Source organism: Lissotriton vulgaris, unplaced genomic scaffold (genome assembly GCF_964263255.1).
Source record: "Lissotriton vulgaris unplaced genomic scaffold, aLisVul1.2 SCAFFOLD_533, whole genome shotgun sequence".
In the NCBI taxonomy this organism is placed as follows: domain Eukaryota; kingdom Metazoa; phylum Chordata; class Amphibia; order Caudata; family Salamandridae; genus Lissotriton; species Lissotriton vulgaris.
In genome coordinates this window covers 441,977-456,980 of record NW_028242897.1, presented here as the reverse complement: position 1 = coordinate 456,980, position 15,004 = coordinate 441,977, and the positions used below count along the sequence as shown (strand labels likewise).

General features: G+C 45.7%; 1 protein-coding gene across 1 annotated transcript in view; it reads right to left on the bottom strand.

The window, feature by feature from the left end:
• The window catches only part of LOC147668779 (E3 ubiquitin-protein ligase RING2), a 167,838-nt gene that overhangs the window by 91,535 nt on the left and 61,299 nt on the right, over positions 1-15,004 (bottom strand). Inside the window, exons 2-4 of the mRNA XM_086948435.1 lie at positions 11,304-11,365; positions 4,137-4,225; positions 3,037-3,197 (exon numbers count right to left, since the gene is read on the bottom strand). Coding sequence (XP_086804561.1) covers positions 3,037-3,197; positions 4,137-4,225; positions 11,304-11,331 — 278 coding nt within the window. The 5' untranslated portion in view covers positions 11,332-11,365. The remainder of the gene's footprint in view (positions 1-3,036; positions 3,198-4,136; positions 4,226-11,303; positions 11,366-15,004) is intronic.

The following is a 15,004-nucleotide window of genomic DNA, read 5'->3' as shown; positions in this document are numbered from 1 at the left end:
TGTACTACTCTGCACCAAGCCACGCCACTCTACTCTGTGCCACTCCACTCTACTCTGTTCCATTTCGCTCTGCGCCACTCTGCTCGACACAATGTCACTTTACAGCATTCTACTCTATGCCACTCCACAACACTCTAAGCCACTCTCCTCCAGAGCACTCAAATCCACACAATGCCACTCTACACCACTTTACCCCACTCTACTCTATGCCACTACATTCCACACCACTCTACGCCACCCTACTCTCTTCTACTCCACTCTCCTCTACGCCACGGTGCTCTCCACTTTACGCTACTAACCTTTAGTCAAGCTGCTGTACAACATGGCTAAAAGACATTGGCCAAGCCAATAACTCTCAGTGGAGGGCTGACAGGGTGGATGACTCTACCTACTCATGCTCGTCCAGACAGATTTGTGGATTGCTGCATTCCTGTATGCTGGGTGGGACTCACACTTGAGAAAGAAGAGCTCTCCTGCACACTTCAAATGTTGCTCTTTGATTCAGAGAAAGGTCAAAGAGGAGAGCTAGAGGGAGTGAAGTCCAGCGGGGTATCCTGGCGAGTGGATCCTTGTAGCGAGGTGCGACAAGAAAGCTGCTCCACCAATTGGGTCATTGCTTGTGTGCAGGTTTTAAGTCAGCAACCCACTGTATGCCAGAGAAGGACCGCCATGAAGAAAGTCATGAACTTTGCTGCACTGATCGTCACTGCCCATGAGCAGGTTTAGGTCAGCGACCCCCGTAGGCCAAAGGAAGGTCGCCATGAAGTGAGCTGTGACCTCTGCTGCACACATCGGGTAGGTGCACATGTGCAGTTTTAAGCTGGCACCCCGTGTGCCAGAGGGGGCCGCAGTGATGATTGGTGTATCGATCGGGCTGGTAACCATGTGCAATGTGAGTCGGCGGTCTTATATGCCAAGGGAGCTGCTGTGAGGATTGACATGCCTATTGGGCCATTGCTGGTGTGAGGCAGGAACCCTGTATGCCAGAGGGGGCCGCCATGAAGAACAACCTATTGCTGTGCCGATTGAGCCGTCAGAGGGGCCACCAAAGGAAGACAGGGAGCACTGTCTAGTGAATCCCATTGTCATGAGGAGAGGCCGCAGTGGTGACCCGTGTGGGCCCAAGCCCACACTGTGGATTGGTATCAGGAACCTCCGACAATACACCCTCATCTCCACCAGCTTCAGGGGAAGAGCCAAGGAGGCTTACATTTGCACTGCAGGAGTGCAGAGGACACCCGCCCACAGTACAGCTGCTGCAGCGGCTATGCCTGCGAGTGATGCTCTTGGAGACTTCGGTGGGACAAACCCTGCTAGTGCGGGTAAGACTGAGCTGCGGGTCGGAGAACCCCAGGGAAACTTGTCTGCCAGATAGTGCTTCAGCGCTGGAACACTTTTGATTTTTCTAACGGAGTCTGAGTGGGACTCCTGAGACCCAGACTGCTAGTGGGGCCGGACCTGAATGGCACTTATAGTGAATGGTGAATAACTGCTACCTCTATCAACAGAACAGTGGAACTGAGGACTGCCATTACACTTCAGTCCTTGACGCCAGGGGGCTATGTGTATTATTTGTGTATGCTGTTATTCACTGTGCTTTTTTAATATAAATACTACTTTTGTTGATACAAGAAAGTATTTTACTGGGCACTCGTTTATTGCTGCTATTGAACATATTTTGACTTGCGAGCCTGTGCTCACTTATTGTATCCATCCACCCCAAAAAAAAAAACAATGGACTGCTCAACCCGCGCTATCACTGAGAGTCAACTGCCGAAGTTGCTCAGGGTCCATAGTGGGTCCGGTCCTGGAACATTGCAAGCAAAAATGATCAGTTCCCACGGTTAGAAGGGTATACTCAGATGTGAGTCCCTAGCTCATTGCACCATCAGGATTCAAGCAAGCCAGGCCGAAGACGGCTGAAATGCCAGAAACCGGTCCCCGGTAGCTTGTTTCCTTCCCAGTATAAGAATTGGCTTGGTAGTTTGGTCTGCCCTGTTCCCATGATGCACTGGGCCAGGGTCAGACTAATTTGCATATAGCCAAGTTCTGAGCTGGGATGGTGCAGTGAGCTAAAAAACGGTGATGGATCAAGCCCTGATCCTTGGACTGGGTAAGAGTGGTCTGCTTAATTCAGACACTCTGTTCATCACCACCCCCTTTTCTGAATCAGTTCCCACGGTTGGGCCCAGTAGCTCCTGCTTGTTCCATGGCCCTCTGAATGGACTTTGGACAGCAGTTTATGTCTGTGGATTTTAGTTCTTGCCTATTAGACAGTGCTTGTGCAGTCTGTTACAAGATATATTGTGGGCTTACCCATTTCCTCATGTACAACCCCATTGTTTTCTCATCCATGCGCTTCTCTCCTGCCCACTCCACGCTGCACTCTCACCTGTTGCATCTTCTCCCTACCCCAACCTCCATATTGCTTACCGTCACCCGCACCCTCTTCTCTAGCCCATTGCTTCCCTTCACCAACCTTGTACTCCCCCTTTTGCCTGCTCAATTGTGTGTTTCTCACCCACCTGCTCCACGTTGCTGTCTTGCCCATTGCTGCTCCCCCCACCGCACCCCCATGTTGCTCCTGCCCCCCCGATTGCATCCCCTTGCTCCCATTTTGAAAAAACAAACATGCTTTCACATTTTTTTTACTGATCCAACTCAAATCAATAACTAAACAGAAAGAAGCACCTGCATAATTGTCTAGGCATGAGCATACCTTGTATTCTTTAGCCGTGCTGCACAGCCTTAAGGATGCTCAGCAGTATAGTTAAAAACACTGCAAATCCCGAATTGGTCCAAAGGCAACAAAATCTACTGGTTTGTTTAGGAGTTTGCAGCTTGGGTGCTGTTGGTGTAAGAATTAAACAATAGAAAATATTTGGTGGAAAACGTACACACTTTTCGTTCTCTCTTAATGGCCTGGTCACACTTGGAAAGCTGAAAAAGAGTGTCTCAGATATTTGCAACTCTAAACTTCAAACCAGATAGCGGTTATGATTAACATATGGATTTTGAGATTGAGTATTTACGTACCCGCTTCTGAGGGCTGTGATGATGCAGTCGGCACAAAAGCGATGCAAGCACTCCTTGGTGGTCATGGTGTTTTTCAACATATCCAGACATATTGGACACATTAACTCACTGTGCAGGCTTCTGGGAGATACTACGATTTCAAGTCCATCTGTAATTGCCTCCTAGAAACCAAGAGAAAGGCATGTTATGTTATTTACAAAGGCTCAAAGTACTTGCCTGTGCTGAAAAAATTGGGGACTGTATGAAACAGACTCAAGCTTAAATAATAAACCTATCAACAAAAGGATCATACACGCTGTAACTGCACAAGGTCTGCGGTATTATAGAAGACACAATCCCACAGAACACGTTCAGCTGACTGAAGACTGTTTATTTTATGAATAACCAAACGGGAAAGGGCGGTCTTGAACGAATATTAGTGGTTGTGAATTTAGATATTTAATACATCACTTTGTTGCTTATTGCATATGTGACTGATATGCCTAGACATGGGTCCTTTGCTCTGTGTGCCACAGGACTCAAGCTATACATCACAGATGTCTCTTAGGTAGGTCTCGCCAGTAGGAGTTCTTATGTTCCCATCTCAAGGGAACCTGACCCAGCAGTCCGGGCTGGACATTCCTAATGGAGCAGGACTCCGCTTTTGGCTAGTCTCTGTCCTGAGTGGCCACAGTGGATGAAACATGATGGAATGGAATGCAGCCACTGCAATAGCCAGTGGTGGAGATTAATTCAATTGTTCCCTTCATCAATTTGTTCTTTCTTGCAGTTGGTCCCCAACAGGCCAGATGGGTGCCATTTGTTTACTTAGTAGCTTTCATCTTTCCCAAGTCATTAAAGTACTTCTATAACATAGGGTGATATTAACACGTCATAGAAACTTCAAAAACGATTCTATACAAATGTTTTTGTTTCCATCACAATTAAGTTGAGCAATATCACACTAATTATTATACCTACCACTTCAAATTGAACATGGCCACTGTTGGCCTTGGATTTAAAAAGCAACATTTCTTGTACATCATAGAATATACATGTTAATTAATAACTATTGCACAACTTTACCATGAATGAGTTCCATCATGCATTTTTTTGTTTACCTGAGGCGTCCTCTGTAATTCGTACAAACTGAGCTCCCAGGTTTTGCTCAAAGGCTGGGCTCCATTTGCTTGCACAGCTTGAGCCATGGCTAGAAGGAAGAACAAAATGAACATAAGACTTTGGGATCTGGTTACCATGCTATACGAGCAGAATGGTGACTAGCCCAACGATTTATTCTGGCAGCTAATAGAGAATTATCAAAACATACGATAAGTGTTGCTAAGACCTTACCTGCACAAAGATCGTAATCTTCAGAGCAAATTACACAAGGTTGCAAGGACCACAAATGACATTAGCTAACCTACTGATCAATCAAAATACCATTTTGTTTTAGAAAAAAATGTTCTTTCAAGTTTATTTTCATCACTTTTTTGTTAAATCGCCTGCAGAACACAGCATTAGTCAAACCATAGCATTTCATACATTTAAAAATACATAAAATCAAAAGCCTCCTGGTTCAACGATGATCTTAAGAAATCCAAGAAACTCTGCCGCTCCCTTGAGAAGGCCTGGAAAAAAGACCCAACCACCAGCACCAAGGAAGCCTTCAAAAACGCCACTTGCACACACCACCAACTGATCCGAAAAGCCAAGAAAACCGCCTTCAAGGACCGACTAGATAGCAACGCCCACAACAGCAAGGAACTTTTCAACATCGTCAAGGAATTCACCAATCCCTCGGCCAACTCCAACGACATCACCCCCTCTCAAGCCCTCTGTGACTCCCTAGCCTCATTCTTCCACAACAAAATTGCAGACATCCACAACAGCTTCGACAACCAACCCGGAGACCAACCCACCCAACCATCTGCTGGACCTTCACCACCCTCGAACATCCTTAATGACTGGAACCCAATCTCCACTGAGGACACTATCCGCCTGATGAACTCCATCCACTCAGGATCCCCCACAGACCCATGCCCTCACCACATCTTCAACAAAGCAGACTCCATCATAGCACCGCACCTCCGAGACGTCATCAACTGCTCCCTCAACTCCGCCACCTTCCCGGAGAGCTGGAAACACGCTGAACTCAGCGCCCTTCTGAAAAAACCCACAGCGGACCCCACCGAACTCAAAAACTACTGTCCCATTTCGCTCCTTCCATTCCCGGCCAAAGTCATCGAGAAAGCTGTCAACAACCAGCTCGCCGCCTTCCTCGAAGCCAACAACTTCCTCGACTCCTCACAGTCCGGCTTCCGAGCCAAACACAGCACTGAAACCGCCCTCATCGCAGCAACAGACGACATTCGAACTCTACTGGACAATGGAGACACAGTCGCCCTCATCCTCCTCGACCTCTCTGCAGCCTTCAACACAGTCTGCCATAGCACCCTTCTACAGCGCCTCAGAAACATTGGAATCCAAGGAAAAGCACTAGAATGGATCACCTCGTTCCTCACCGGAAGAACCCAGAGAGTCCGCCTTCCACCATTCAAGTCAAAGGCCACTGAAGTCATCTGCGGCGTGCCACAAGGATCTTCACTCAGCCCCACCCTTTTCAAAGTTTACATGAGCCCCCTCGCGACCATCGCACGCCAACACAACCTCAACATCATCTCCTACGCGGATGACACTCAACTGATCCTATCACTCACCAATGACCCTAGCACCGCCAAAACTAACCTACACGAAGGAATGAAAGAAGTAGCCGAATGGATGAAACATAGCCGTCTGAAACTGAACTCAGATAAAACAGAAGTCCTTATCTTAGGTACCTCCCCCTCTGCATGGGACGATTCTTGGTGGCCAGAAGCCCTTGGAAAAGCACCCATCCCGACAGACCACGCACGGAACCTGGGTGTCATCCTGGATTCCTCACTTTCGATGAACAAACAAGTCAACGCCGTCTCTTCATCCTGCTTCAACATTCTTCGCATGCTCAAAAAAACATTTAGTTGGATCCCCACCGAAACTAGGAAAACGGTCACCCACGCCCTGGTCACAAGCCGACTGGACTATGGAAACACCCTCTACGCCGGTACTACCACTAAACTCCAGAAAAAACTACAACGAATCCAAAACGCCTCAGCCAGGCTCATATTAGACATCCCGCATAAAGAACATATCTCTGGTCACCTGAAAAACCTCCACTGGCTTCCCGTCAATAAGAGGATCACTTTCCGGCTCCTAACCCACGCACACAAAGCACTCTACGAAATCGGACCAGAATGCCTCAACACACGACTGTCCTTCTACTCCCCCTCCCGCCAGCTACGATCATCCAACCAAGCCCTTGCCACTGTACCTCGCATCAACAAAACCACCATGGGAGGTAGATCCTTCTCCTACCTGGCAGCTAAAACCTAGAACTCCCTTCCCACTTACCTTCGCCTTACTCAGAATCACCTAGCATTCAGAAAGCAACTTAAAACGTGGATATTTGACAAGTAATTCCCCACCCCTCCTCAAGCGCCTTGAGACCCTCTGGGTATGTAGTGCGCTATATAAATTCTTTGACTTGACTTGACTTGACTAGGAATATTCCATGAGAAAGATAAAAGTGGAATGAATCTATCTGAAATTATAACAGAAGAGAGTATATGTGACACAACCTGGGATAGTAGAAGGTGACTGAACTAGGTGGAAGTAGATTCAAGGTGCAACCATTAGGTATCTGTTAGGATAGCAAGCGGGAAATGACTAATGATCCTGGCTGGGACAATCTCTGTATTAGTCCCCGATTAATTGCAATCTGAATCTCTTCGAATGCATGCTTTCTCGAGCCAAAGGTTTCACATTAATCTGAACAGGTTGTATTATAGTTTGGTGTGGGGAAAAAGCAATGATTGCTGCTGTTCCGGTCCTTAACCTTTACTTTCCTCAGTACCTTTACATTTTGGAGACTTACGATTCCTTGACCCACACATTTGCTCAGCTATGCTAAGCTTTTATTTATGAGAACCTCTTCAAAGTTTTTTTACGCATGTGTTTTGTTTTCTTTTTATAATATTTGTTTTTAACTCTCTACAATTGTTACAAATACATAGACTGAGTAGGAAAGTGACAGTGCAAGGTGTTTAATGCCCAAATTTTGCATAAAGGAATAAAAATGATCAGTACCTTGCAGAGTATAATGGCAGCAGCAATCAGAAGAACATGTACAGCAGTCAAGCATAAACATTAGTATTTATTAGACATAGTTGGATTAGGAATTGCAAATATGTATCAATGACAAGTCAAATGTGTACAAAGCGGAGGTGTGTCGTATTATTAGACTACAGTCCCAAAGAAGCGGAGCCGTCCTATGCAACATAACCACAGCAGTGGCACTAGTGAAAAATTGATCAGTGAGACAGGCATATGTGCCCGATAGTTCTACCTAGCCGACCCCCACAGGAACAATACCACTTGCGGTCTGAGAATATTGATCAGCCCTGGTCTTAGCCACGTATGCTCTGTACGGGCCCCAAATGTCCAATGGTCGAGGCGAACTAGGGAGCAGACTGGAGTACTCTTCACAGTTAACGTTACAGAATGCCAAACTACCAAGCCATGCCTTCAACATAGGGGATCTCTTACTGCACTCTCCCTTTTGGCCAAAAGAAAGCCCAAAGCCGCCAGTTTCCTAACCGCAAGGGGGAAATTGGCCACGTAACCCAGCAGTGCTATTTGAGGGGTGGGGATCAGCTGCATGGAAAGGATGTTGCCAAGAGTGGAGTGAATCAGGGACCAGTATTTTTATTTATAATTCTTTTTATTAAATCGAGGTATCAAACAAAAGATACAGTGCAGTAGAATCACATAGTCTGTAGTACACCTTCAGAGGGGGCGGGAGAAAACCTGGTTACATACATGTTAAAAATATCACAGGGAGGAGGGAACATCAAAAACAAAATCTCTAGGCGGTACACAGATCTCTCCTCTATATCTATTCCACTGATCCCGGATTGAGGCCCATTTTCGGGGACGTCCCTTCGCCATATACACAGTTTTTTCTCGAAACATACCCCAGTCTAAATCGTTTTTCCAGTTCTCAAGGGTGGGAGGCAACTCGGAACCATACAGTTGGACTATATTCCTTTTCGCTATCATGAAGCACAGTGTGGTCCACTGTGTCTGTGCAGAGTTAAGATCAGTGGGTTCCCAGATGTTGAGAAGACATCTTGGAGCCTCCGGTAATAAGGAGACACCTGTAACGTCGCGAATAGTGTCATGAATCTCACCCCAATACTTGACTATGTATCGACACTCCCAGAGAATGTGAATGAATGTACCCATAAGACCACACTTACGTCTACACAGTCCAACATCCATCAGCCCCATCTGTACAAGGCGAGGGCCGGTGACAGACCCTATGCAGTATCTTCAACTGTACGAGAGGCAATCTTGTAGGAATAGCAACCACTTTTGGGGAGGACACAGCCAACTGCCAGTCCTCATCATCCAATTCTATTCCGTCCCGTGTCCACTTATCCCTCAGTTCCCTAAGTAGATCCACCCTATTCTTAATCAGTTTCTGTAGATCAGGGAGATTGTTTTTTCGGGGAGATGACGTCCAAGATTCTGTCTTCAAGGAGTGATGCCTCTGGCAGGTCCACTTCCACAGGCAGAACTGCCTGTAATGAATGCCGAATCTGCGCATAACGGAAATATTCAGAGCCTGAAAGTGCAAATTCGACCTGCATTTCCTCAAATATTTTTATACGCCCTTTCCCACACATATCCTTAATAGTTGAAATCCCTATCAGCTCCCATTTATCAATCCCCTTAGTATTCCACAATTTACCTAGTCGTTCCGAGTCAAAAAGAGGGGTAGCTAGTGTTAAGAACTTGTGGCATTATGCCAAATCTTCACTGCATGTTTAGTTGGTCCAGTTATTCCCAGCCTCATTGGCCTAGAATACGGTGCCCTGTTATAACTACTCCCCGGGAGAAGCCACCTATCCATAGCGTATCCGGGATCGGTTTCGGGTCCGTACGTTCCATGGTTAATAAGGGCCAACTGAGGAGCCCAATAATAACGTTTGATATCTGGGAGGGTTATACCTCCGTCATACCATGGGAGCGTCAGCTTGGTTAGATCAATACGGGACCTCCCCTCCGATAACAAGCTACGCTGTAGCCCCTCTACCTCACGGAAATAACTAGCGGGCACTACATCCAAAATATTCTGAAGGGCATAAAGGAAACAAGGCAGGGGCATCATCTTGAAGAGGGCAGCTCGACCCAACAGAGAGATCGGAAGTCTCCGCCAAAGAGTGGAGTCACTCCTAAGCCTCCGCAACGGGGGGGGGGGAGAAGATTTTCAACATATCTGACTGCCGGATCCAGGGAAATGAAAATACCTATGTATTTGAACCCACTCGTATTAATCTGGATAGGACAGTTTCTCGGAGGAACCAGGGCCTCCCCCTGGAGGACAAACGGAGATTTCCCCCAATTGATAGAGAGCCCAGAATTTTTACCAAAAGAGGCCAAAACGTCACACTCCACAATAAGGGATTTCCGAGGGGAAGTCAGGTAAAGCAGAATATCATCCGCGTATATAGGGAGATCCGATCTTCCCACTCAGAGTACACCTTATGCCTCGGATTGATGGTTCCCAGCGAATCCATGCCGCCAGGGGTTACAAAGCCAATGAAAAAAGAAGAGCGGAGAGGGGGCAGCCCTGTCGAGTACCCCGACCCAAACGAAAGGATGCCGTGACCCAGCCATTAACCCCCACCTGGGCGAGCGGCTCAGCGTACAATAAGCGCACCCAGCCAATAAAAGCAGGTCCAAATCCAAATTTAGCCAGGACCGCCCACAAATAGGCCCATTCTACAGTATCAAGTTCCTCTGATTATCAACTTGATATTTGCCCGAGATCTTACTTGCTTTATGCCACCTCACTCTTAGGCCACATTAGCACCCACATCTTTTGGGTGTGTGCTGCACTGCTGTAGAAAAAGTGGAACCCTGAAATTCTCGCAGCGCTGGAGATCGCTTCTCCAAGGGAAAAGGTTAAACTATTCCAGTTGTCTCCAGGACCGATCCATAAGCCCCAGAATTTTAGGATCTCCAAACAAGATAATTGCCTATATAATTAACTTATATGAAATGGACTTACAAAGTTAATGATTAGCTAGAAAACCAGACATTTCTGCATTAATTGAAGCTATGTATATAGGTGCAATTGAGTGGAGACTTATTGCCCAACAGCACAGAGATCTTCCCCTTTCTTCTAGTCTTGAGGCTGCTAGAAGCAGTCTGAATGCATGCCACAGTACACCTGCATGGACTCACCAAGTTTTGACACAAGGCCACAATCAACACAACCATAACATCCCACAAGGACAACCAAACTCTTAACATACGCTTCCCAACACAATCTGACCTCCCTGCTTCTGGTTTGTAAAGCTTCATGGCATGGGTCCTCAGCCTTTATAGTCCAATATCCATGGGACCATAACAGAAAGTGTTAATGACCCGAGCCCTGCACTGCACGGATGAGTAGAACAGATGGTGTGGATTCAGGACGCCAACGATTCTGGCGGCACATAATATGCGCACATTGACCACTTCCATTGATCCCTCACACTATGACCATGAAAATGGTCTTTCAGCTTTCCAGTTCATTCATAAAGGAGAAAACAAGTTGATTTTAAGAGGGAAAAAAATAACATTTTAGGGAAAGATTAAAAAAACATCTAAGACTGTGGCCTTTAATGAGAGCCAGAGGGTCTTCCGTTCTGTAAAAATTCCATAGTGGAACTATTATCAAGTATGATCTAGTTTAGAAGGTATGAAAAGTGTTGCCATTTTCTTCAAAAGAATCACTTCCTCTGAGGTTATAGCACACGACTCTTCCGCTTCTCCTCATGCATTACAAACATATTTTGCTGCTCTGCCACACTATCCTTTTCTCTCTGCACTGTGAAATGCTGCTTCAGGACTTGGCTCGTTCATTCACCTCCATAATTTCGCATGCATTTCATGGCCTACTGTCTTCCACTGATGATCAAATTGCTCTTAAGCCCGGATCTCCCCTTCTTCTAGCAACTATCTGAGACCAGAGCTGCCAAACTTTTCAGCTAGCTCCCCGTACGTACTCGTTGCACTCTCTCCAAACAGGAAAAAATCTCGAAAAGGAGTACAAATTTCAGAAGCGTTCTTTGCATACAACATACTATACATTTTCAATATGCTCCAACCACAGGTTTCTATAGCTAACTGCATCTCACCTTTCTTGCAATGAAAGTCCTGTGTCATCACCCAAATTCAAACCACGTCACAGAGGACGAGCCTACAAAATAAACAAAATGGTTTATTCAAACGAGAGTTCGTACGGATAAGAAAAGGACAACAAAATATTCAAATCAAAATCACATTACAGTAACCTTGAAAACCAACCTATGCTATATTTCTCTAGTATAGGCTTATTCATGTCACTAGTATTAACCAACAGTGGCAATAGAGACCAAAAAGTGTAAGTGCTTAAATATTCCGCTTATGGATGCAACACCACCCAGCAGACATCATACAGCTCCACGATACATGGGGTTTTTAGGAAAGTGCCCCATTTTGGTATGGTAACCCCTACTTTTGCATGGTATTCGAGGCAATTTAGAACGGAAGGGCACTGGGTTCTGCTAACCAGGTCCCAAGATATAAAACCATCCAATTGTTCCTTCAATTGGCAAGATCTTTAGCATCCCTTTACGTCCCTAGTAGATCGTACCCCAGGTACCTAGGGCATAGATACCAAAGTGAGTTCCTAAGGGCTGCAGCATGTATTGTGCCACAAGGGACCCCACACCATACAGAAAGACTGCCACTAAAGGGTGTGTGTCTTGGTGCAGATGAAGATGAAAAAGCGATAGCACAAAGCCCTGTGTACCATGCCTAAAAACACTGTATATGTAAGTCACCCCTACAGCAGCCTTTCCAGTGCTAGGGCAGGGTGCACTATATTGCATGTGTAGACATATCCGCTTGCGCAGATATGTCCCTGTGCTGGCCAGTTCAATTCCTGCCAGTGACCAGGGAAGCCATTTAAAGTACATGTACTTAAAAGGGCACAGCTACATGATGTTTGTTATCAAACATTTGTATTAATAAACCCACACTGATTCCAGTGATTGATTTATTAAAATATGCACCCAGAGGACACCTTGGAGGTGCTTCCTGAAAACCTACCATCTACTAGTGTGCTGACTGAATGGTCTTAGCCAGCCTGCCACCACAGATGTGTTTCTGACTCCCAGGGGCTAGGGCTTTGCTCTCATGCCATCAGGAACAAAGCCTTCTCGGGCGGAGGACGTTTACACACCCTTCCACAAGATGACCTGTGAATTAGCATTCCAAGGCAGGGAGCTTCAAAGAGTCCACCGCCTTTGGTAAGCAAATCTAGCTTCCCTCACACGAGAGGATTCTGATCCTCCATGTCCAGGGCCTATTTGGCATCTGGACAGTCGGGAAAATAAGTAATCAAGATACGTGTCCACCTTCAGGTTAGTTTCATCCCTAAGATAGGCTACTTGAAATGAATAAGAAAATCAGAAGCCTGCCATCTTTATGATGGCAAACTTAGGAACAACTCTGGGACAGAGTTATGCCCCCTTCCCACAGAAAATGGTCATATAAGCGTGCATAGTTACACTAGGAGTAAACAGCCCATTGGCTACTACCCTACACTCCCCTAAATTTAGTATTTAGGGGAGCCCCTGGCACCAGGAAATCAGATCCTGCTGACCGAAAAGAAAAAGAAGAACTGAAGAGCTGCAAAAAAACAAGAACTGTGAAAGAAGCAAGTGACTTGGTGGCACCTGCGCCAGCTTGTTCGCTGTTCCCACCAATTGCGCCAAAGTCGACTCACTCTGCAAGCTCCTGTGCCTTCAAAAGCCTGGGAGGACTGCCAGCACTTTTGCCAAGGCTCAGGAACACCAGTGGAGCAGTTTCCCTGCACCTTCCAGGTACCAAAGAAAGAACTGTGAGGACTAAACCGCATAAACCAGACACCAGCCAACACCACTGAACCCGTCACTCCAAGCCCGAGTTGAAGTGGGTCAATGGTGCCACTGTGATCCACCAGCCCTTGTCTCATAAAAGTGACAGTCTCTTAAAATGCAGAGAAGGGTGGCAGAGTCTAGACCTTGTCAACCTGGATCTGTCAGAGACCTACCAACTAGAAGGTGCTACTTCAGTACTCGTGTAACGCAGCAGATGTATAAGGGAATGATTCACAGAAGGCTTACTTCACTTTGCTACAATACAGCTGAGAAGGTGGCTAAAGAAAGGCCCCACCTTTTGCTCAATAGCATAGCTCCTTTTGGATACTAGATGGGTCACCTCTTTTGCCCATTACTGAATGTACATAAGGGTAACCTGGAATGGCCATCAGGAACTATATTTCTCCTACCTCTGATGGCGTCTGAACCAAGGTATCTTTCTGAGAGGCACACAACAGGCTTAAGGCAGCCAAGTACTGCCATATTATGATTACAGTATCCAAGTGTCACCAGAGGTTCGTCTGGCATGGCTCGAAATGGTTTCAAATTGTCGGTGTCCGAATATGGCAAGTAGCAGAATGAGCACATCATAATTTCTTGATATCCCATGGATAGTATACTCACATATTATGCTCAGGATCTATAAATCAGTTGTTCAGTTATTTTTCTACAACCATTTAAACTACTTTATAAATAAATAAAATAAAATACATTTCGGCTAGAATATTTTATGTAGAGCTTCCATGTCAGTGGCCTTTGTTCTTCACATCTAAACTGATGACAGATCACCTTGGGCTTCTACAAACGGTCACGTCATTTTGAATAGCCACTAACAGAAATGTAGAGCATCCACTTAAAAATACAGAACTTTGACTTGAAATCAACTTTAGACAGTAACATAGTGGGACAAGAGAAAACTATCCATACAGACCACACTGCAAAGAGCATATTCCATGAACCGTGCACAAAGCACTGAACAGCTATTTACTCGACCACCAGAAAGCATTTCGAGGCCCTGTCAGTAGCAGAGCATAGCTCATGGGTCATGATGTGCATCGCAAATAGTCCTGAGATGATGCCTTGTCCTGTGAATTTTTAACATTAGGCAGAAAGTTGTGCAATATGCCCTCGGCTGAGCTTTCAGCCAACTTTATTGTCTGTGAAGTAAGGTCATTGAGCGTATGGGAAGCATAAACACTATTCTTACTCAAAACAATGTAAATTTTGATGGGGTGATAAGAGAAAAAGTAGGACTTTCCAACAATGAGGAGATGGATTGGATGCTTGAATTAATCTCCACCACTGGCAATGGCTCTGGCTATATTCCAATCCATCGTTTTTTACCCACCATGCTGCCTCAGTTTGAACCCAGCCACATGCAAAATTGGAGGAAGCTCTGTTTTTGATGAGATGAAGGAAGCAGAAGCCATCCTTTCTTTCCCTGATCACGGTAACATTTTTGTTAGAATAGAAGCTGACAAAGAAGATTTGTGTATTGTGGCATAAACATAATATAATGTTCCTGAAAGAGGTAGTGTGGAGAGAGAACAAAAGAATCTTGGAGAGAGCACCAACAACATGTAGGAAGGTGGTGGAGGAGCAATGAGCACCAAGAAACATTGACTGATATCTAAAAAGAGAGAGCATCACCCAGGAAGTGAAAATTGCAAAAATGGTGTGGTGGTGGACTGTGTCAAACGCTGTGGAGAGGTCTCAAACAAGGGGGTAGTGGGAGTGAGAAAAATTGTAAATATGTAGGAGAGTTGGCTCCATGTAGCGGAGATGAACAAAGTTGTGTTGACTGGGTTATGCAGCTGAAAGAAGGCTACATAAAAATGTAAATCATGAGCATAAGCCAACCAGGCCATTTGTTAGCTCATCACAACAGTGAATATCTCACTATACAATTTGTGTTGGGCTTCTTTTGATTCTTG